This window comes from Malurus melanocephalus, unplaced genomic scaffold, assembly GCF_030028575.1.
Source record: "Malurus melanocephalus ecotype Western Australia unplaced genomic scaffold, MMel_1.1 scaffold_117, whole genome shotgun sequence".
Taxonomy (NCBI): domain Eukaryota; kingdom Metazoa; phylum Chordata; class Aves; order Passeriformes; family Maluridae; genus Malurus; species Malurus melanocephalus.
The window spans coordinates 1,072,450-1,095,914 of record NW_026623349.1 but is presented as its reverse complement, the minus strand read 5'-3'; the positions used below and the strand labels follow the sequence as shown (position 1 = coordinate 1,095,914).

Here is a 23,465-nt window from a genome sequence, read left to right as displayed (position 1 = left end):
AATGCTGACATTTGAAACTGACCTTTCATGGGCTGCATGGCAGAGCTTTTCCTTGCACTGATTTTTGGATGATTATTTTTAACCTAATCTTTCTGGTACTTATTTAAAATGGAAGCAGTTTAGGTAACTTGTAATTACATCTCTTTGGGACATAGCCTGTTCTGGCCAGTATCTTTCTGGACCAGTTGGAAAAACTTTGTTTTAGGAATGCAGATGAGATTATTTATCTGCATAAATAAAGAAAAGCATAAACAGCATTTTATGTGGAAATTAATTCCTGCTATAACTGCCATAAAGCTTCATTTTTATTACTTTAGACTAATGAGACCAAATCCCTCAAGACAGAGGAATGTCTAGACATTGGTCAGGATTAGACACAGCATCAATACTCTGCTGTTAGGTGCTGTTGAGATGTAGTTCAGGGTCACTTGGTAGATGCCAGAAACTGGTACCTTCACATATCTGATCCACATTTTTGAAGACTCACAATAATAAACTTCAGATGCCTGAAGTCTGAGTAGAGTTTTACTCATGGTAGCTTATTTTGAAATAGGAGTGGCTAGCACTTACATACAGACTTTGCAAAGACTAACTGCATAAGTAATAACTGCACAACTGGATAAGCAATTCACTACTCATTAGTGCTTTGGATGATTAACATCCTTTTCAGATACATCATATTCGCTTAAAGCCCAATACCGAAAAGTTTTGGGGCAAATTTCCCTAAATGGTTTGCACAGCCAGCGGAGAGACAGTAAGGTGATGCAGAGGAACTTGGCCTGGCAGCTTCATGTTGCACAATCAGAAGCCTCCCTGTTTACTCACTGCCTGCGGATGATTCTATGGATTGACACCTTCCACATCATATTTTATGAAAACTTATATTAGATTATAAAACTTATAACTGGCCAGCTTCCACCACTGTTGTAGAAATCCTGCCCTATTCCACACTTTCATTTCTTTACTTTTCATTTTGTTATTTTTTTAACARTACATGACATGCTACAAACCAGCCTTACCAGGCAGCAAGTCATCCTGCTTAGCATCGTAATTTAGGAGCTGTTCCCTCTCAACTTCGTCACTGGCAGCCTGCTCTGCTGTCAGCTGTACTGTAGCTTGCCCAGCTACATCTTTCGCATCCTTAAGTGGATTTGGCTCCTTCTCTGACTCTAGCAGCATCTCCTTCTGACCTCCAGCAGTCTTGAGTGATTCTTGTGGTTTTATCAACTGACTAGAAAGCTGCTCCTCTTCTGCCTCAGGCTCCTGTTTTCTGATGTCAGTTAGGCTGTCTGTTCTTTCTGAAAACAGCAAAAATTATTCTGAGTGAAAAAAAATAATATCCTTCAGTGGTGGCACAATGGCATTATTTATTACAAATTTTTAATAAATAATGCTTTATATTTCGCATTAAATTCTTAGTTTTCCTGTGAAAGGGTATCTTCCAATCCCATCAGTTCCAGAGATAAGAGGAAGACAACTCACGTTTTTCATACTGGGAACAGCTAAAGAGGGGAACTTTATTTACTGTAAACACATTTATGCTTCTACATCCTTCAAGTTTTGGTACATGTGGTTAATAAATTGGGCAAGYGAAACAAAGCAATTTAAATTGAAATTGCAATGTCCTCCTACTTATATAAGCATCAGGTTTCTGTGTTACACCTTGTTACCAACAATAAAATTGATTTGGTGCTAAAAAGTGGCTCAGGACAAAGCATCACATAGGCAGATTTGCCAGTAAATCAAGTCTGTTCTTATTTTTAAACATGAAGAAGGACATTCAGGAGTGCTATAATTTTTAGTAGACATTAACATATCACTTTTCCCACATATCTGCATTTTTGACTAAAAACCCCCAAATTTTCCCTAATAAACTATATGTAGACATTGCCTTCAATTGCTAGCTCTCTAAAATAAGAGTTGCATGCTCACAAGATTGTAATTTAAGATAACATATAAGAATAATTAAATAAGAATAGTATTTTTATCACACACACACACTACTATGCAAGATGAGCACAGAAGGATACATCCATTCACATTAATAGTTTCTGAAGTTTAGTGCCAAAAGGAACCATTAGGTTATCTAACCTAATCCCATGTGTATCATTTCCTGAACGTGCATTCTGCTCAGTGACAACACATGCGAAGGGTGGATATGTTTGTTGTAAGCCTAACTTTCAGCTATGCCACAGGGAGAGGCACTAGGCTGAATATATCAAACTTATTAAGAAAGCAAACTTAGACTGTGCTTGAAAATTATTCCTTCCAAAAGTTGGGTATTTTCTCCATACTAAATGAGGAGTGTGGCTCCAGAACTGTAAAGATTTCTATTTTCCTTTTTGTTCAACGTGCCAATTACAACAAAACTGAACCAACAGAAATCCCAGCAAGAAAAATACTTCAGCTGATTGAYGCTCAGACGGATGGTGCAACTTTTTCATCTTATTCTTGCGCACAAAAATATTTTTAAGTGTTCAATTAAATTACAACCATTCTTAACCATTTGTTAGTGAGAGGGATTTCCATCTCACCTTTAGCCTGCGTCACGTCTGTCTTTATCACTGTAGGTACTGCTTTAGGTACATCTTCACTGGTTTTCTGCTGTTCCAAGTCAGTTTGCTTCAAGGCTGGCAGTTGAGTGTCAACCTATAAAATCAATGTAAACACAGAAGTATTGGCCTATATAACTGTTCCTGGATTTGGAAAGGGAAGTAGAATTTAGATAAGACTTCAGCACAGGAMAAATCATAACACACTTGGATTTAAATTTTTATTGGTCATGGATGTACCGTACAATCCTAAATAGGCAGTTTTCTGCCTATGTTTCTAACAGCATGGCGCATCAGGAGAATTTTAACATACCTTATTTAACTGAAGCTAATGATGAGGTTACTGTTCTTCGTATCTCTCCAAGTGTCACAGAACAGTAACACCACGCATTTATCCACTTTTGCTCWGCCACTGTGTCAAAGTCAGCAGAGCAAACAAAGAGATGCCATTAACTATTAGTAGTCTACAGGTCAGGAAAACTGAGTTTGGTCATCATAAGACTGCAACTATGTATGGAACTGGTCAGTAACTATGTTAAATCCAGGATTAAGAAAAAAAAAAAMCAACAGAAATTAACCAACTAATCAATAATACCTATTTAACATGGTGGAGCTTGCATAAGAATGTATTAAATTCTGCTGCAAGCATCTGACCCACTTAGATATTAAGCCTAAGATGTACACTGTCTTGCAGATCATCCAATTTGGCAATTTAAATTCTATGTATGACTTTTCCTTACATTAGCATTGGCTCCCGTATGTGGCCATGGTCTGTCTCCCTGTATATCAGTGCTGGCATGTTTGCCTTCCTGAGGCCCTCYACCTCCTCCCCATCTCTGGTTGGCAGTCCTGTGCTTGGGCTGTCTTCATCAGTGGACCCCCTTATCTATAGCGTGGGGAACAGGGAACTCAGGGATGCCATGTCACCACCTCTCTCCACAAGTGATTCCCAGACTACCTCAATTAAGTATTTGGGGGTGTAGGTTTGTGTTCGACCTTTTGAGAGACACAGGACTCAACTTATGATTCACCGTTAGTTCCAAGTGAAAATGAAAGACTGTTAGTGAACTGAGGGATGCACCCAGGGGCTTTCACACAGGTGACATCAGGAACATCCATCCTCTMGGAGGGGAATCTGGAGCTGCCTGTAGATAATGGTGGTTCTCCAGCTACAACACATTCCTGGGGCTGAGTGGAGGCAGAAGGGGTTTGAAAAGATGGAGGCAGCCACAATTCCCCTAACACAGCTCCATGGCTCATATGACACCCCTTTGCAGCACCCAGGCTCATCTCTTCATGGTCATTGCTCAAGCAGTCAGGAACCTAATACATGGGGTTATTCTTTCCCCAGTGTCATTTCAGAGACACTAAGTGAGGGTGCAAATCCAGGGCCAGTGAGAAAGAGCAGAGCTGKTTTTTTCATGGAGGAATTTACGAGAATGATCAAAGAGAAAGTGTTTAGAGGAAAACRAAGGAAAAAGCAAATAAGAGGTTAAGCTCAGGTATAATGAGGCCTTCTTGGGATTACCTGCCTGGCAGCCCTGCATCAGTGACTTCAGTGGGACAGGGAAACTACAATTAATGGCTCCAAACAAATATCTRCTTACTTCATGGTCATTGGAAACTGGAGTGCTCTCCCAGTCATCATAAGCGCATTACCATCACTGCTCTCTGCAGCTACCCCAAAGGAGGTAGTTGCATTGAGGTAGGGGTCAGCTTTTTCTCCCAGGTAACAAGAGACAGGACAACAAGAAATTGTCCCAATKACCATTTTTCACTTTATATCGGGCATGTATTCTTCTGTAAAAATACTGACCCAGGACTTAATAGCAAGAAATTACCTTTTAATTACACATGCAAAATCCCTTTACTTCTCTTAAATTCCTAGCTCAGTAATTTTTAAGATCAAATAGATTCAAAGGTATATGATCACTTTTTTTAAAAGTTGAAGTAGTTGGATAAAAAGATAGTAATTGAACATGTTGTATTTTCCTCAGCCAAGAAGTATACATCATTCCTCAAATTACAGAGTTCTAAGTAAAGCTGTTATTAATCAAGCAACACCCCATTTTTTTCTGTTTTAAGTTCGACTTTTCTGTTACATAGGCACATACATCTTACAAACAGGACTTATTCCAGCTTAAAACACTGGATAAAAACATTCATAGATTTTGGCAGGGTTGTCTTGCACTAACTACAACTAAGTATGCTTTTTTTAAAACTAAAAGCTGCAATTCATGGGCAATGTTGAGTAAGTTACAGCTTGGCCAAAGAAACACTGCCAGAAATACCAGGGAACACAGGCAGACAGAAATTATTTAGGCAGTAGCTATATTATTGGTTAGCCCATTTGAGCCCATCCCATCTACATATGAAAAGCAAAAGAGTTAACCTGCCCTGCCTTACAGATAATGGGCTTTGGGTAAAAACTGCCTCCAGCATGCACCTATACAGGAGACTGAAATTGTCCTGCAGAGGGGCTTCAGTCAGACTCTTCARGTTCATCCTAAGATGACTTATCTTCCAAATTAGAAGTGCTAAAAAAAAACCAAAAATGCAACAAACAAACACATACAAACAAACAGGAATCTAGTAAAAGTAATTGTAATTGAAATCTGCTGCAAAGTCACACCAAAAACAAAGTCGACCACCTCTTCTACTAGCATCTTCCCTAGATCAACTTTCTTAAACAAGATGTATTTGATAAACTAATGCATCATTTCCAAGTGATTAGTTACTTACAATGATCTATTTATTATTGTTACTTTTTATCTACTTACTTGACATTGTTAATAAAAACTAGCCACAACAGGAGTAACTTCTAAGGCATAACTAGATAGCAATTCCTGTTTCTAATGCTTCATTTCTAATGTTTCATTCTGCTTCACAGAATGCGGGTTCCCAGAATAAAAGGTCACACACTTAGCAATTCTGTCTCYCCCCATATTACATAAAGGACTGGACACAGCTGGAACAATTACCTATGGGAATCTCTAGGCAGATATTTTGGCCATTTTCTCACACCCTTTTTCAGCTATTTGTAAAGCCAGCATTCCTCATTGCTTTACCCTTTCCACTTCTAAAGTCACCAAATTTAGCCTTTTCCTAGCCAAAGAGAAAAGGGTACATTCCACCAAARCCCCACTGCAATCTCATGTAAAAAGTGTAACTTCTAAAACCTCTGTTTCTTCAGTAAACCTGAAGAAAAGGCTGTTTTGGTACAGAAATAAATTAGGTGCCTTCTCATCCAAAGAGCTTGATTGCCTCTTTCCAGGGCCATCCATGTCAAGCTAAACCAATCATCAATAAATCACATGCCAAGACAACAGGATGAATTGAAATTTCCTTTTCTCAGAATTTTCTCCCACCCTCTGCACCCCAGAAGAAAGAGCCTGCTGACACAGCCACCCTATTCATCCCATCTGCCCTAGCCTAGTGAGGTTTCAATAGATGCTGCAATGAATTTGTTGTTCTTTGGCTCAGAATATCCAATAGCGAACAGCTACGACATTTGATTATCCCTTCATTCCTACCGTAAAATGCTGACATAAAGGATTTCTGTGAAAATTCATAGCTAATAAACCTTCAACTGCAATATTCAGGATTTGCTGCATCTCTGAGGGACAGACAATATGTCCTCATCTTTAACACATTTTCAACACACAAAGCAAAGTATTTTAACAAAGTCAAAAGGTGCTGTTAACCAAAATTCTGTAGTGTAAATATTCCTTAATGGACTYCACACCACTCCCAGCACCACCTCTCAAATTCTGTCTATCTCTGAGACACAGTGAGTGTAGTCTCATTAGGGACCTCTCCTTGTTCAGTCCTTGAAATTACCCTGTTTCCCATAGATCAGAAAAATTCAACAAATGCTGAAGTGGTACAAAATTTGATGGGCAAATGCTGGTAGAAGAAAGGTGAAGAAACACCTAAAAATTACAAAGAACAGTATTTTCAAGAAATTATTCAAACCATACCTGGTTGTATTTTTCTGATTCTTCTATGAGGTCTTTGTTTTCTTTAATTTGTGGTACACCAGTACTCCTTTTTGTAAGCTCATCYATCCTTTCTTCACATTGTTCTTTTATTTCTTTCATCTGGTTGATGCACTGGGACCTAAAGAAAATATGAACAAGACCATGAACTCTCAACCACGCTCTTCTAAAATGTACTTTTGTAGRATTATCTAATTGGGTTTTTATATGTTGGGGGGGGTTTTGTTTACATTTTATTATTTCCTTAATTCTACCACCTGGGCTTACATTTGAGAAGTCACTAGGGRAAAATGGGGCATTAACTTAAGTCCTAAGGACAAATTCATAGTGCAGACAAGTTCTAYTGGAAGGAATTAATTTTGTTTGACCAACTTTTGTTTGACCAGCTCAACAAGCTACATGATTTTTTGTCTTTGCTAACCACGCAAATCCAGTTAAGTTGAAATAAATTTTGTCCTTGAAGCATTTCTGGTATGATAACAGAAATTTATATTCTGATTTTAGCCAGAAAGAGGAAACAGGAAAGTACCAGTTGAAATAGAAAACAGGCGTGATCTACTGTTAGCAAACTGAACTCTTTTTTYCAATATTTCATAAAAGTGCATTGCTGCAAGATATAACAAACATATGTAGTTCATTAGTAGCTACTATAAGTTACAGAAGGAATATATCCCGAAGATGCAAGCACTGTGTRCCCTTTACATACTTTTAATAGTTACACAGCACCATTAGCATCCTAACCTTTGTGGCAGCAGGGGCCTTCTCTCTGCATCTCTGCAGACTGCCTTTCCCTCACAGCTCCCTAACTCCTAGGTAAGGCCTGCTGTTGCAGCAGTGTTTTTCCTAAAGCTGCCAGGCAGTGTTTTCCCCTTCAGTGGCTCTGCTGGGGATCCTGCGCAAAGCCCAGGAGTGTTGTCAGTTTCAGTTTCTCAGCACAAGTGGCTGCAGTCAGGGCAAGATCACCCTTTCTCTYCCACTCTCTTCATAACTTGTTTTATAGCTTTCAGTTTATATCAGAGGAAGAAAAAAACCTAGTAAATAGCAAAGCAAGATAAGCATTACCCCATAATACACATGTAACAGGCTTAGAAACTAGTCATCATGTAACCCCAAGTAYGCTCTGATCCCAGCCATGAATGGGACAGTAGTTTGTTTGAGTAGATCCCAGAGGGAAATGCATCACACTAAGGAAAAATATGGAGAAAAATCACCATCACTGTCAGTACCCACTGCCCTGGAAAGTCTGCCCAAGAAAGAGCAGGTTCTTGGCTGGGGACCACATTTTCTTTTCCCTGCAGGTCTGGCAGCAAAGAAGTTTGAGAATGAGTGTCTGCTAGTGCAAAATGTGCTGTGGCGGTGGCATGGAGGGGCTGTTCCTCCTCCTGAGTTTGTAGTTTGGCCTCTTCACCACCTCTGTGCTTCTGTAGGCTCATAGAGGTGATCCTTGGATGGGCTGGTGGCTCCTTTGGTGGGCCTGGGAGCARCTGGGAAGGTATTMTTTGGGCTCCTTTGTGYGTATGCAGGTGAGCTCTTTATCACAAAATTAACTGTGTAGTGAGGCAGAAAACATGCCATAGAAACTGAATTTAAGGGTAATAGTTTTTCATGTTTGAAATGCCATGGTGATGGGATCAGGTGGGTTTTTTAAACCTTTTCTTCTTTCTCCTTTGTTTTTTCCACACAAAGGTAGCTTCAAGATTGACATATACAATCAGCTACAAATGCATCTTTCTGCATTCAAAATCAGCTTTTGTACAACAGCATGGTCAACATAAGGCAAGTTTCTCCTCCCCCTCACTAAGAGTAAGAAGGGGGTGAATTTCCCCTGATTCTGGCTTTGACCAGAGTATCAATACCCTGGGTGCAACAGCAGCTGGTTCAAACAGGCATATTCCAGTTGCTCAAGCTGCAAATAAACTGCTATGTAATCCAAAGAAACTCTCAGGTTATGCATACCCTAGCACAGCAAGTACTCATTTTTATTGCACTTTCATCCTTCTCCACCCCTACTTTTCAAAAGCAAAAACTCCCCTGTGTATTTCACACTCAGAAAGGAAGAACAGTAGCAGACAGATACACTATGAACTGACAAATTAATTACCTTTGTAAAGATTTCTTGTTAACTAGACATTATTCTAAAGTCTGATTTTGATAATTCTAACACATGGAAGAGCCACCAAAATAAGCAGTGCTTTAAACTGGTGAACTTCAGAGACAGTAAAACACCTTAGGTCTGAGTTATGCACACATTCACTATTTTCTAGGAAATAAAAAGGACATATGAATCATCTGCACCTCAGTTTGCAAGCTTGAGAAAGATGCAGTATACAGACAACCTGAAATTGGAGATAGAGCATTTGTGAAAGGTTGTACTTTTATCCCATACTACATGTGAAAATAAAGTTCATTTAACATCTGTGACAAATCCTTACCTTTTAAAATTTTTTATCTGTAACAGAATTCCCTTCTTTTAAAGGTGATTTGAATGTTTTACTGTTACATACAACTTCTGGAGTACAGAAGTACAGGACTAGCTTCTCCACCTCATCCCATCACCATGACATTTCAAACGTGCAAAAACAATACCCTTAAATTCAGTCTCTGTAGCATGTTTTCTCCCTCATTACAAAGTTAATTTTGTGATAAAAAGCTCACCTGCATACACACAAAGGAGCCCAAATAATACTTTCCCAGCTGCTCCCAGGCCCATCAAAAGAGCCATCAGCCCTTCCCATGCAGGATCACCTCCATGCACCTAAAGGAGCACAGAGGCRGTGAGGAGTTCAAACTACAAACTCAGGAGGAAGAACAGCCCCTCCAGACCACCTCCACAGCACATTTTGCACTAGCAGACACTCACTCTCAGTAGGAGAGGGATGRGGCTACCAGCTGTCTGTGCTCCTGCTGCATGTGTTCTGTGTTAACCTGCATACCTGGCCACGTGCAGATGTGGTCTGCATGCMCAGGAATAGATGAGCAGCCTCTATCTTCCTAGGCTTATGGATCTGCCAATTGCCAGCATGAAAAACTGAGTATCTTTGTTCTCCAGGATTATCTATCATCATCTCCTTTCATCCCTACCAGAATATATTACTCATACACTGACAGACATGTCAGGTCTGCAAATATCAAACTAATTGTCAGACTTTTTGCACATAACAAGRTTTCTAAAGAAGTGATTATATTACAAACAAAACTCTTGGGAATAAAAATACATTTGAATGCTGGAATATATTCAATCATAATTTCAAAATATCAGTCCAGAGGCTTCTGTTTCCCTTTGGCTGCTGTAGGAGGGAAGRGACAGTGTGCCAGCAAGCCTTTGCTAAAGAAGCTCTAACCATGCCCAGACAGCCCCAGGCACWGTGTGCACCAGGGGTATGTTGTGAAGTCGACTGCTGAGGAATGAACCCTCCTTTTGCACACAGCACCAGTAAGGTCAGATAGCTCCTGCTGACTTCAGCACAGAAAACATTAACCTTACTCAAAAAATGCCAAGATGAAACCTCAAGACTTGGGTACAAGAAGAAAGAATGATTTTTTTTTCATTCTAAGTTCAAAGATTTTGTWCTTATGCATTCCATATGCACAGCTGCTTTTAACACTCTCTTCCACAGAGTAGTAACTGAATGTTTAAAAGGAGTGAATCTGTTCACTCATCTGTTGTGTAAACACATGCCATTAAAAAAAAAAGACATTTTAATTTGGTCTCCTTTTTCAACATTTTCAATTATACAAATAATAATGTCTCTCCATTTTTGCACTGGGCATAGTGTACTTGATAAATAAGGTGCAAAACCTTCATGCATGCAAATCCAAGTACAAGGAAGAAGACATAATCATGTCTAATTGTCCCTTCCTGGCAAGGCAAACGAACAGAGAGGCAACACAGTGGTTTATTCCTAATGTGGAGGGCAGGAAGGAAGACAGATTAAAAATAATATTTGGAGTCCTTCTAGTAATTCTATTTTTTCTATGCCCACAATCACATTGGGAAAAGGTTGTTTGTAAGCATTTAAAGTGACAGTATTAAGTGAGCATACAACAAAGAGGAACATATATAGCCAAGTACCATTAAATACCCATTTCTGCAATTACCAGAACAGGATGTAAAGTTAGTTGTGTAACTTACAGTAACAGAGAAATATTGTCATTCCAACATCCTCCCTAAAGGTACACAACAAGCTATATATGTTCCTGCTAGAACTGTGTGAAAGCTTCACAATACCCAAGCTCTAAATTATTACACAAAAATTTGAATGCAAAAATTTGTTTTCCTCACTTGCACTCTTACAAAAAGGTCTAGAAATAGAAAATGAACATGTAAGTACTATGCAACAAAGCTAGTGAAGACAGCAAAGATCCTTGGCTGAGATAAGTGGCTTTATGGACTCCCATGGAGGCTCTGCAGGAAACGGTGTACCTGCCTCAGGACCAGAAGGCAGATCAGCTAGCTGAGTCCCTGGTCAGGTACCACACATCTCATTAATCATGCCTCTCTCTACACTTAACCCTGATAAAAGCAAGCCCATCTTTATCACTGTATCATGCTTAGCTCTTCATTTTGAGCCAGCCCAGACCTTGGAGCCTTAATTCTAAGGAGAAGAAAAAAAAGAAAAATAAGAAAATACTTCAACTCCAGCCTGCAGAATTCATATTCTTTGTGTGCCACGTTCTGCTTTTAGACCTAATTCCTACAAAACCTGGTTTAACAATGGCTGCTGAAAAATACCTATCACTATAACAATTACACTCATACACCAACATGCAAACAGCAAATTTATGTTGCTTTTTTATATCTATGCACAAGAGGGATGATACTATTGGATGTGAAGGCAGGTTGACGAAAAAAGAATATTACCAAGYAGAAAGAACTGAGGAGAAATTCCTAGAAATATCAGAAATGTGTATTTAGAGTACTGATAAGTACTTTTGCTCAGTTATCCATGCTTTACAAGTCACTGAGAAATCTCAAGAAAAAATCATGACTAGACATGGACTGTAAAGCAGAACATGAGTCGGATGTTGCCAGAAATTCCCAAGACCTCCTGCAGCTCAATAAGCTACAGCTTCTCACAGCTTCTCAGCAGAYATTCCCCTCTCTTAATTCAAACTTCTACACAGTTTGGCATCTTCATGATTGAATTTTTCCCCACAATTCTTAAATGATATTATTGTTACCTTTATCCTCCTGCAATAGAAGGATCAAGAAGTGTGGGAGAARTCTGTAGACACAAACATGCAAAACACTACAAAACTTATGTTCTTCTCCAAGATCAACTGTGAGCCATTTTAGATGATGTGTCATATGTTACTTTCTCCTTAAAAATGTATATTTACTAACAGTGTTACAGCTAACACAAGACTACTCTGGATTACAACCAAGTCACCTAAATTTTGGTAAGTTTTCTTTCCTAAAKAGCAATACTTACAGGTCATATGAGAACTTCTTCTGAAGGTTAGTCTGGTTCTTCTGAAACCAGTAAACATCCAACTGTAGCTTTCCATATTCTGTCTGYAACTCTTTCAAGTGTTCTGATCAAAACAGAATTGAATACATATTAAAACTCACATATATCTACATATCCTACAACAGAAACATCAAGCRACAAATATAGTAAGTATGCTAAATTATTCCATCTGTCATGCAAAGCACATTCCATACACAAATGCACAGATAATTATTGAATTTATTCAACATGGATGCACAGGATTTGGTAAGAASAACCTTTCAGCATAATGTATTAGCAAAAACAGTATAATGCATATTTTTACCTACTTCTCCTCATAAGGAATACTCAGAAATTGTTTTGCAAACCCTGCTGGGTTGCAGTCCAGAAAATCTTTAGGTCTAAGAAATCATAATCAGAACACAGTATGAAACAGCATTCATGTTTGTCAGCCATCTAAAGACAAGCCTGCAATGCTTCCCTGAATAGTATGCAATTTATAGCCAGGTTCCTCAGCAACAGAGGCATCTATGATTTAGAGTTGTCTTCATGATAGAAAGTTTTGTGAGAGAGAACCAGAAGATGACACCACAACATACTTATTTGTTTATATGATTCATTCCCAAGAGCCTCCTGAGAAATACATTGCTAAAACAATTTTGAAGCACCACCATGAATAGAAATTAATTACACCAAGTAATTTATTTACACCAAATTAATTAATACAGGATTTGTGAATTCCTCTGGTGCTACAATCCAGGACCCCACACCTCAGGGAAGAATGCAAGAATACATTGCCAAAGGTGAAATGAAAAATAAATACACTAACTTAGTTCTATTCCATTTTATGTCATAAGAGTCAGGAATACTACATCAAGCACCACAYGGACAAATCCTTCTACTGTTGAGGCAGATTTGTCTGACGTTTAACTGGAGCTACACAGATGAAGGATCTAAGTTGTGTCACCCCTGCATCACCTCCATGACTTGAAGAAAGGCAGCACTGTCAAACGACCACACAAAAATAGGGGGCCTAAAAAACAAGAGAGATTCACAGGGATATTATGACATACCTCGTAGACTTTGAATCAATCGATCATTTACTGTAATGTTACTCATCAGCATTGCCTGAAAGAAGCAGAACAAAAGGCAGGGTTTTAATTGCAAAGGACCTGTATTACCATTATAAACAACACCTATGGAAACCACTTGTAACAAGAKCTATTTTTTTGTATGCCGCAGTTGTGACAGTGTCACAGTTGAACAAAAGCTTTTAGCTACCTTAGAGATCTACTATTGTAAACAACAAACATTCATTTTCACACAGATTTTCCAGTAAAAGGGAGTGGAGGCAGGGGAAGATATCRCTACACAAATGAAAAGAGGAAGAATTTAAAGGAATCTGAAGATAAAAAAATTGCTTGTCACTGTATTCTAGTTTAATCTCACAACTGGAGTCACATATTTCTGTTTTATCTGCTGAAGGAAGAATACAGCACAGCTCACTGTCAACTACCCTCTCACTTGAGAATCAATACACCTGCATCCAGGCATGAAAAGATGAGCTATGAAAACATTAATCATTGGGCACAAAACAACTCCATGAAAACACTGTGAAGCCCTTGAACTGTATCCCTTTTCTACTGATCATGTCCATTGTTTTCATGCTGGAGCAGCCTTCTTCCACTCGTTCACTTCATTCTCCCTCACATTCTGAAGAGGTTGTCAACATAAGAACATGTTTTGTGTATTCTTTCATCAATTTCTGTCTACCATTTCACATACACGCAAGACCCAAAACACCTAAAAACTGAATCAAGTCAAGGCTAAGTGAAATTATTCCTGTGAGCCAGATATCCAAATGAGTCAGATTCATATTCAACATTCAGCAAGTGTGATGCACAAGAAGTCTTAAGAATACAGAAAAAGAGACCCACCAACTCTCTTACGAAGSTATTTCTTAAGCTTAATTGGCAGCTCCCCTATTTATCCTTGTCATGGGAAACCTCAGGGCTCTTCAAGGGCCCCAGATAGGGATATGTCAAGACCCCTGTTTCCCAAAGTTCATTCTCTAGTACTGATATGTACGTATACCCATAACTGAGAAGAAACAACAGCATCTGTTCTCTCTGCCCAAATCACCCTTAAAGACTGAAAACATTGTCAGTGCCTTTTTTCATAAAGGCCACAGYAGTAAAGGCCAGTTGATTAAGTGAAATGCAGTGTTCAATAAATCTGAGTGGGTTAGCACGCAGCAGAATAGTAGATTTGTCTTTGGTTGACCCTTTGAAGAGGCCCACTTCACAGAGGTGGTAATTCAGCTATTGCTAGGTATTCCTACACCATTCTGTATGTACAACTGTTCTGGAACACAACCACAAAACCTCCAGAAAAAAATCTGCTCCTTGTTAAAAAGCAAAAAAACAATAATAACACTATATATGTAGGTTTATTTAATATACCTCTCCTTTCTCACAGCACAAGTAAATAAAAAWTGAATTTATTTTCACTGGTTTATTGAGGAAAGGAAGTTAATGTTTCAATGGMAATTTCAAGTTTTGCTAATGTGTGAACAGTGTAGCCAGGTTGTTCCAGAATTATCACCTGCAGGGTAACACCGCATTGGTCATTATCAGAAATTGTCAATGGACTAGAAAAAATCAGTATGATAGACCAATTTTATGTTCTTACAGTTTTTTGTGGGGCTTTGTTTTTGTTCTGTTTTCTTCTTTTGGGGGGGGGAGGGGCAGGATGGGGGTTGGCTGTGGGTTTTTTTTTTCCTTAAAAGAGAACTACTAAACGCCAGGATGACTTATGTGACAATAAAACAGACAAGTGTTASATGTTTTGTACATTAAGACTATAATAATTGTGATTAGCTGAAGTGAAAAAAAAATATTTCCCATGTTAAAAAAAGACTCTTTGAATCAAAACAGGAAAAAAAAGAAGTGTGCCTTGGTCTTTCTGAATTGCATATAAAACTTTCTTTTGGCAATGCCACACCTGCCTCCTTGAATGTGTGGGCAAGAATCCAGGAAATAAATCTGTTAAAATCCAGTTAGCTGTTTAACTTCAGCAGGATATACTGTTTAATAATTTACGGGACAATACTGCAAACTGCCAGCTTCCAATCTGTGTCAATAACATCAGGCCTTCCATTCKTTGCCTTGTCATTCAACTTTTAACTAATTTTCACCTTGTGGCTGTAAATTAAACAAACATTATTTACTTCTGGGGTTTTATGCAGGTCAGGAATGAAAACTGCTGGGAAACACTTAGCAAACACAGGCCAATACTCAGTTCTAGAAAGAGACTCACATTTTAAACTTCATTCAGCCCACAAAACAATAGCTATGATCCCCAGGAATGAAAARTACAGCTTTAGGCAAATCACTCTATCATCAAATCAGAATCTGATGTTCTGTGACAGAGTAACTCTGTAACATAGAACCAGCTTGTCATATTTGTAGACATGTTTACACAGAAGTCATAATGACTATCAAAGAGGAAAAAGAACAAGAAACACAAGCTAAAGTTACTGCTTAAAAATAATAAAACATAATGCAGAAATACGCATGAGGAAGCTTTGAGATAAGTTATTTAAAGTGTTAGTTCTGAGCACCTACTTTGAACTATGTAAATGTATTTGCTACAAATAATGCCTAGCAGTATTTTCCATATATATATTCCTTTGGAGGAATTACTACAGTAACTTCTCCAGCATTTCCTATAATCAAGAATCAAGCTAACTCAAGCACACTGAACTGACATACGTGCTTTTTAACACTGACTGTAGATGGTGTATATAAAAGCATAATGAGATACTGCATCAGAAAATAAAAAGCAAAGAATTTGATGAGCGTAAACACTTATTTTAAAACCAAAACTTTAGAAAAAAGGGGCTTGGCGCTCACAAATACAGCACAAAGGAGACAAAGATGAGCCACAGAATCAATAACTCAGCTGCTAAGAGCAAAACCAACTGCAAATAAGCAAGATAGGAAGCTAAGATTTTTATGTGCAGAAACGGCCATTTATAATTAATCAGGGAAAAGCAGGGCACTTATKTCATTATTATCTCAAAGTGATTTAAGTCCTCACAGCAAAGAAAAAGAGTGCTTCTGTCTTGCACACTCCCACGGCTCCCCACCACTACGCTGGCATTAGCGTATAATGAGAATAATACTGGCAACACASTGATGTTTTTGCTGCTGCTCAGTAGTGTTTACCCTAAGGCAAGGACTTTCCTGTTTCCCATGCTCTGCCAGCCAGCAGGTGCACAAGAAACCAGGAGGAAGCTCAGCCAGGTGTCCCAGACTGGCCAAAGGGATATTGCAAACCATAGAACATCTGTACATAAACCTGGGAGAGTCAACTATGCAGCACTGATTGCTGCTGGGAGACAAGCTGGGAATCATTCAGCAGGTGCCGATCAACTGGACTGTGAATGTCCTGTTTCTCTTGGATTTTATTCCTCTCTCTCTGAGYTATCAAACTGCTGTTATCTCAACCTACAGAGTTTTTTACCTTCAAAAATCTAGGGAGAGATGTGGGGAGTGATTAAGTGGCTRCATGGTATTTAGTTGCCAGCCAGGTTTGTGACAGCTAGACACAAAAAGGCTTTTTCACTCCTAGTCAAGAGACTAATGGCTAAACTACATAGTAATATGAGGGGGAAAAGTTCACAAACATGATTCCTAAGGAAATAGTTCTCTTTTAGGTAATCATTGTGCTGCATACTCCTGTAYACTTCAGTGGAGGCACATCAGTTGAAGTAAACCTTACAACAAATTTCAGGCTCAAAATGGAGAAGACATTGCTCATTTAAATCTGTTTCTCACTAGACTGAATTCCATTCAGAAATTGCACTTTTCCTGAATAAACATAAAAAAATTACACCAAAACAACAGAAGAATCCCAGAAAAAAACAACTAGACAAACAAATGAAGAACCCACCCACTCAACAAAACCCAAACCCAAAATAAACACCTCTATTTCTAAAGAGTGATTCTGGAAAAGATAAAGACTCAACCTTGTTTCACRGCCTGTGCTAAAAGCCATCTAGATGCTCTATTTGGTCATGGAGAACATAAGGACATACACATCATGACATGGTGCAGTTCAGCCTTCAAAACTGCAGAAACCCCCAAAATTGCAAAGTTAGTTTCTCAAAATCTCAGCAGAAGAGAGTGGAATTTGACAAATACAAAATTACAGGTATAGGGTAACTGTAAGTAGATTGGAGAAAACAAGCCCTGTGCAACTACTACTTCCATTGTACTGTTGTGTTTAACTAAAACCCAAATAGTGGGCAATTTAAGCAAAACAAAATCCTATGATATGAGAATATTAACACAAAAATTYTACAGGTATATCTAATGCACCTTCTGACTTTTTGTCCAACCATTTAGCAGTAAASGGGCAGAAACATTCCAATAGTTAACTCTTAAACTGCATATACTGTAAATTCTCGCTCTAGTTCACTAGTGTCAGACCATCCTTTTTTTTCTTCCCACCACATGAAAATATACTTTGAACAGAAGTAATCTTCTAGACTTCTGCTGTACCAGTTATGAGTAAGCATACTGATTTCTCTTACTAATTTAGTATTATCATGCTATGGCAAATATGAGACATGAGGCAGTGCTTCCTTACCCTAAAACTTTTCCAAAACAAGAAGATGCAATATTGTTTGGTTTGGAAAAAGAAACCCCAAATATTTATAGCCTTCTGTGAAAAGGAAAAGTCACCTTTCTTCTCTCTCCCTGCAGACTGCCGTAATTCCTTCTGAGTGGAGTTGACTCCCTGCATACCAATAAGTATTTTGTCTCAGAAGACTGTGCTGGGAATTGAAATTTTCCCAGAGGGAGGGGACCAGAGAACAGCTGTGGCCAGTGTTAAAAGATACTGAGCAACAGGACAGTGACATACTTCACAYAGAATGTACAAACCTTGGCACTTTCCTCAGTAAAACTAGATTCAGRTTAGAAAAAATTTATGTAAATCCAAAGAAAATTACCAGCTGCAAAATCATGCTCTGGAAATTAAGATATATTAAACATACTGTCTTCCTGTTATGTACTTCAAAGAGACTTCTGTGGCTCTGTACATCCCAGAAGCTATGAGTCCTGAATAACAACCACAGAGAACATTGTTCTTGAGAAAATTGCTTACAGATTACAAATGGCCCTTTTGCTTCTCTATCTGTTGTTATCAAGTGTTCRTATACATTACTTGATCCCTTCATTCTATTTCTATATGGATTTCCAGAAGCCACTTCCTAAATCTACACTAAGCCTTAAAAATTAAAGCAGRTTTTTAAAAAGCAAACTAGTGAGAGTAGTGTTTTATACATATTTAAACCTAACAGCAATTTTCCAGAATTACATTGCCCCAGTGAATGGTGAGTCCTCATGGTCAACYTACTTTCTATGCACTCATCCTTCAAGTAGCAGAGAGACAGTTCTACACAAAAGAAGGCAGATTTAACTCAAAGTGATTACCACTGTAATTGACAAAGACTTTAACTKGTCAAATACCTTACTGGTGCTTTCGTTTGTATGAAAGTAAATCAGTGCTATAATTATGCTGTATTCTATCAGCAGAGTAATAAGACACAGTGAGCAGAGATGAACAATTATGATGGGTCTCAAATGTTCCTTGAGAGTTGCTTTTGGTTAGAAGTCCAGATTGTGAAAGTATGCCTCGTATGTAAGTTTCTTCTATAGCCAGAAGAACAATAATTTCYTCCTGAAAATGTGGGAGGTTTGATATTGGACCATTCCTATACATCTGCTGAAAGCATTTTCATTCTTTTTTAAGAACAGCAACAAGGACTAAACAAAATCTCATTTATGACTCAGAGATCTCTAGTTTGTCTTACTTGTAAAATTAGTTGAGAGTCTCAGGATTTGGATTTGCATTCATTATTCCTGACTAGTAAATATTTGATGCTAATCCTTACAGAGTAAATTAAGTTCAGTTCAAGGAGCAAGCATCCCAGAAAGAGTGAATTCATTACKTGCCTCACAGGAATCCCAGATTCCACTGGAATCCATGGAGCCAAAAWAATAAGGATATGCATGCATGAATACACAACACACACTTACACATGCATATAGATATACATAAACAAAAGAGCACACAGGAACTGTCTTTTCTCATATTCCACATCCCACTGTAGAATAACCTCTTGTCCTAGACAGTTTCTTCAGATAAAGGTCAGTAGTGAGGAAAATTAAGCTTTCTCTCTCTTCCCTGCCCCTGTATCAAAGGCATTCCTGAATTACAGTGAATGAATCCATGCCAACTTGGCTAATGACCTCTTTTGACAAATGCACAGCTTTCCAGTAAAACAGCTCTCCCTACTCTTAAATYAAAGTTGGAAAACAAACAGCATCTGTGAAGGATATTTGTCCATGTGTCATAAGAAAAGCAGATTTTGAATTTGACTCAAAATGGTGCACAGGCACATACATGCTCACCCTACCACTTCAAGCTCCTGAAACACAGTCTTCTCCAGTCACAAAATGCAGAAGACACAAAATTAGTTCAATGCACCACTTGCCTAGGGTGTCACCTCCTGGGGTTTCAAAGCAAGCTTCACAGACTATTCCATTACTGAACAATTGTATTTTAGGGTGAGAGAGGAAAAAACACTTAAGAGGAAGGAATTGCTACTAGATTGGCCCCAAAATCCATCTTTCCAACACCCCACCTCTAACAGGAGAATACCAAATGAATTCCAAGGCAGCCATAAAGCACAGTATTTTCAAAGCACAGCGTATTTTCAAAGCACAGCTACTTTTGTCTGAGGACACCTGGAGACAGAACAAACACCAACAAACACCTTGGTATTGGGTGGTGGGGCATGTGCTTGTCCAAGGTCACCCATATGCTTTTTAACCAACACATACCGACTGTAATTGGGCATTATGGATTGCAGCCTCACCACCTATTTCACGAAGAGCAGTACTTTCTGCTCAGTCTAAATTACAACTCGATGGCATTTGAAGCCCATCAGTGGATGCAAAAAAACCCTGCCTTGTTTCTCCCAGCCACAAAAATTTTCTGTACCGTTTGGGATCCTGGAGATGACTCTAATGGCTGCTCTCTGCTGACTGTTGTCCAGCTATAACCACATTCAGGATTGCTACAGAAAAACTACTCTACAGCTTTGGTTAATCTTGTTCTCCTCTGCATGCCTTTCCAAGCACTCCAGAACTCCACTGGTGCCCTCCCCACAGCGCAACAAAYAACCCAGTGTATTTCTAAGCCGCTTTGTAACTTTTGCCTTGTCATTCATTCCTGTGATACCTCTATCTTACCACATGGCTACATAATATCCCTAGGAAAAATTGCAATTCCAGGCGTGAATGTGTTCCAGTCTCCCTCACCTTTATCACTGACTCTTTCAGAAGAAGACTCCAAGACACTTCAGAATAATTTTTTTTTTTTTTCCAGAGGCCACTTTGACTCTTCCCTAGACACCTGGACATTCTACCCCATGTCCAAGAGCAGTTMTAGTTCTGTAAAGTACTTTTCATCACTTCTCCTGGAATGGAGGTCAGATTTAATGAACAGTTCCTATATGCCCTCTAGACTCAAAAATACCACAAGAAAAGTGGATTGTATGGTTCCACCTGCTGTTTGTCTGATGCCACAAGTTGAAGCAAAAAGGTCGCACACCATGCTTGAAAGAAGCAACATTTCACTCACTAAACTTCCTTGAAATTCCAGGATGAGCTCCTATCACCATCTCTCAACATCTGCTCATGTTACTAGCCTGTGCTGTAAATTCTGTGGCCAACCCTTACCATTTCAGTGCCTTTTAGTAACTCTGGCTATATCTACTTATGGAAAGGAAACACAATACTCCATTACATTTGCCCTCTTCCTGCCTTTGAATTTTATTTTTTTCCACTCATGCATGTGTTTTCACTCCCTGTAGGACTGAAGTARAATGCAAGAAAATGCCACAGCATTCAGTAGCAATATCCAAAACCAGGAGGCAGAAGTTACAAGATTGATTATCCACTTGAGTCCTGTCTGAATGTTCTGGGACATCTTTATTTAAAAAAAAAAATACATTAAAAATAAATAGAGAGAGTTTATCTCATCTTTCTTTTTTTAAGTATATGCAAAGACTGCATGGAAAGAGAAGAGAGAAATTATCAAATAAACATGTTTGTCTCAGAAGAGATAAGAAGAATTGGTTTCCTATTTCCTTGATGACTGGTAGTAAAGATAATTTCAAAACAAATTAATRATATATACCATTGATTCTGACTTCCATTTTAACTCAATTAGTATTCCCCTAAGTTCTTCAAAGATTAGTCTGGTGACATTTCACTCAGATAGAATATTTTGAGCAGCAAACCATTAGCTCACAATAAACCTGCTACCTGAAGAATGCGTATTACCATCATGAGATGTTTYTATTCAGCCTACTGAATGTAATAGTCCTGAAAAGTTGATCTATAAACTTCAGGCAAGAGACTCTACAGGTGAAGCAATTGAATATGTTCAACCAAATATTTCTGCTAACAGGGAGGAAAGTGATACTACTGACTAACAACTGCAATCAAAGCAGTATCAGCAACACAAGGAAAATACACACCAAAACAGTTTGYAAGATATTACACAGTAATAATCATRCACACTGCTATTTAAGTAGCTTTGCTCACATTCTTCACAAAGGAATTCCATGCCCCTGGCGAAGCTGAACTGTCAGGAGCATTGCCATGAAAGTCTAACCTTCTTGTGTCTTCCCAACATTATTGAGTTTTGGAGATAGAAGGCCAATCTGGCACAATATTTGTAATGCTTTTAGAAATAAACGTCAACCTTTTATGCTTACAAATATATTTGGGAATATATGTCTCGGTACATCTTCCTCTTTTTCTTAAGTTTTAAAACATTAGTATACAGGAAAGAAAGCCAGGGCCAATCCAAGTATGGCAACAATGATTTATAGAGGGGGTAAGTGTTTTGTTCAGAACTGCTGAATTGCAGTTTCTAGTATTTCAAAGTTGTATAACAAATGCTAAAACATGCGTATAATGTCCATTTTCTCAATATACAATCATAAAACATTTTGCCACACCAACAGTGACTGTATGGCCACTAGCTGGAATATGTGAGCAACATGTTCAGTTGCAGAGTGTGTTTTGGTAAACTACAATCTCACAGAAAACTTCRGCTAGAAAAAGCCCTACCTTCTCTTCCTGATGTACTCTGTTGGCATTTTCCATCTGAAAGCTGTGCAAGGACTGGATTTTGTCGATCTGCTGTCGTTGTTTCTCTAGCTCCCCTTGGAATTCATTCTTTTTTTGTTCCACAGCACCCCTCTCTGCTGCAGCCCTGCGGACTTTGCYTTCCAGATCCAGGACTCGACCCTGAGGAAGAGCAGATTAGCCAAAGTAAATAGAAGTGCTTCCCCCYTTTGCCAGACCCTTCTCCAATATATTCAAGGAATAGCAAATTTCACAGCTCTAACAATGCTGATATCATCAAAGACCTGTGGCAGTCAGGGATACTTGTCATACGCACCGAGACCCGCATCTCTCCAGTTTTATGTAAGTGCATATTTTTTATGTAAGTGCATATTTTTTAACAGGAGTGCATATTTTGTGGAGACTGGCAACACTTCAGTTACAGATAACAAAAATTAAAAGTTCAGTACTTGAGCTTAAAAAAAACAAAAACAGAACACAAACACAAGAAAGATTAAAAAACAGAACACAAACATTAGAAATATTACAGCCTGCAATATTTCTGAAGTGCAAGGTTGAACAATTTTTTTAATTTAACCCATAAAATTCTGACAGCTCTACATTTCTCAGTGTTGATCCTAAACTCATTCAGAGTGAAAACACATCTCTCAAATCAATCTGATTTCCTGGAAATGCTAGAAAAGAAGAGGGAGGATGATACTGCCCAACTTTTACATGAATAACTGACATATGTCTATTACACAAAGACATATGAGAAATACTCATTYATAAACAGAAAATCATCATTCTTCTTGATTGCTCAAAGAGCAGCTACAGTCAGAAGAAAATTCAACACCATCACATGCTGTACATACAAAAACAGAGACACAAGCTAAGGAGTCAAGCCTTATGTTTTTACATTCTTTTCCACTTCCCCTTCTCTCTCTTTTGTAAGTACCAATTTAGTTTTGCAGGACACTGTTTCTAAACATTTTGGGTTAAAATTGTTCTTCACCAGCMATTAGGAATACAAAAACACGCCGGGGGGTGGGGATATGGACAGAATCTACCCATATCAAAAAGACCTGGCAATTCCAGATGGAAAAAAAATCAGATATAATAAAACCTGTGCATATTCCAAGACCCAAGAGAATGGACCACATCTTCTTACACTACAGCATGTAGCATATTATGACCTACCTATTCTGCTTCTCTGCCACAGAAAGCAGGAAAAGGGAGAGGAGGCAGCAG

The 23,465-nt window shown here is 38.5% G+C and overlaps 1 protein-coding gene across 1 annotated transcript in view; it reads right to left on the bottom strand.

Annotated features, from left to right (window-relative positions):
- GOLM1 (golgi membrane protein 1) overlaps positions 1-23,465 on the bottom strand; it is a 30,204-nt gene that overhangs the window by 4,156 nt on the left and 2,583 nt on the right. The window contains exons 3-8 of the mRNA XM_057370003.1: positions 22,218-22,397; positions 13,074-13,128; positions 11,983-12,085; positions 6,533-6,671; positions 2,535-2,649; positions 1,020-1,298 (exon numbers count right to left, since the gene is read on the bottom strand). Of these exons, the coding sequence (XP_057225986.1) occupies positions 1,020-1,298; positions 2,535-2,649; positions 6,533-6,671; positions 11,983-12,085; positions 13,074-13,128; positions 22,218-22,397 (871 nt within the window). The remainder of the gene's footprint in view (positions 1-1,019; positions 1,299-2,534; positions 2,650-6,532; positions 6,672-11,982; positions 12,086-13,073; positions 13,129-22,217; positions 22,398-23,465) is intronic.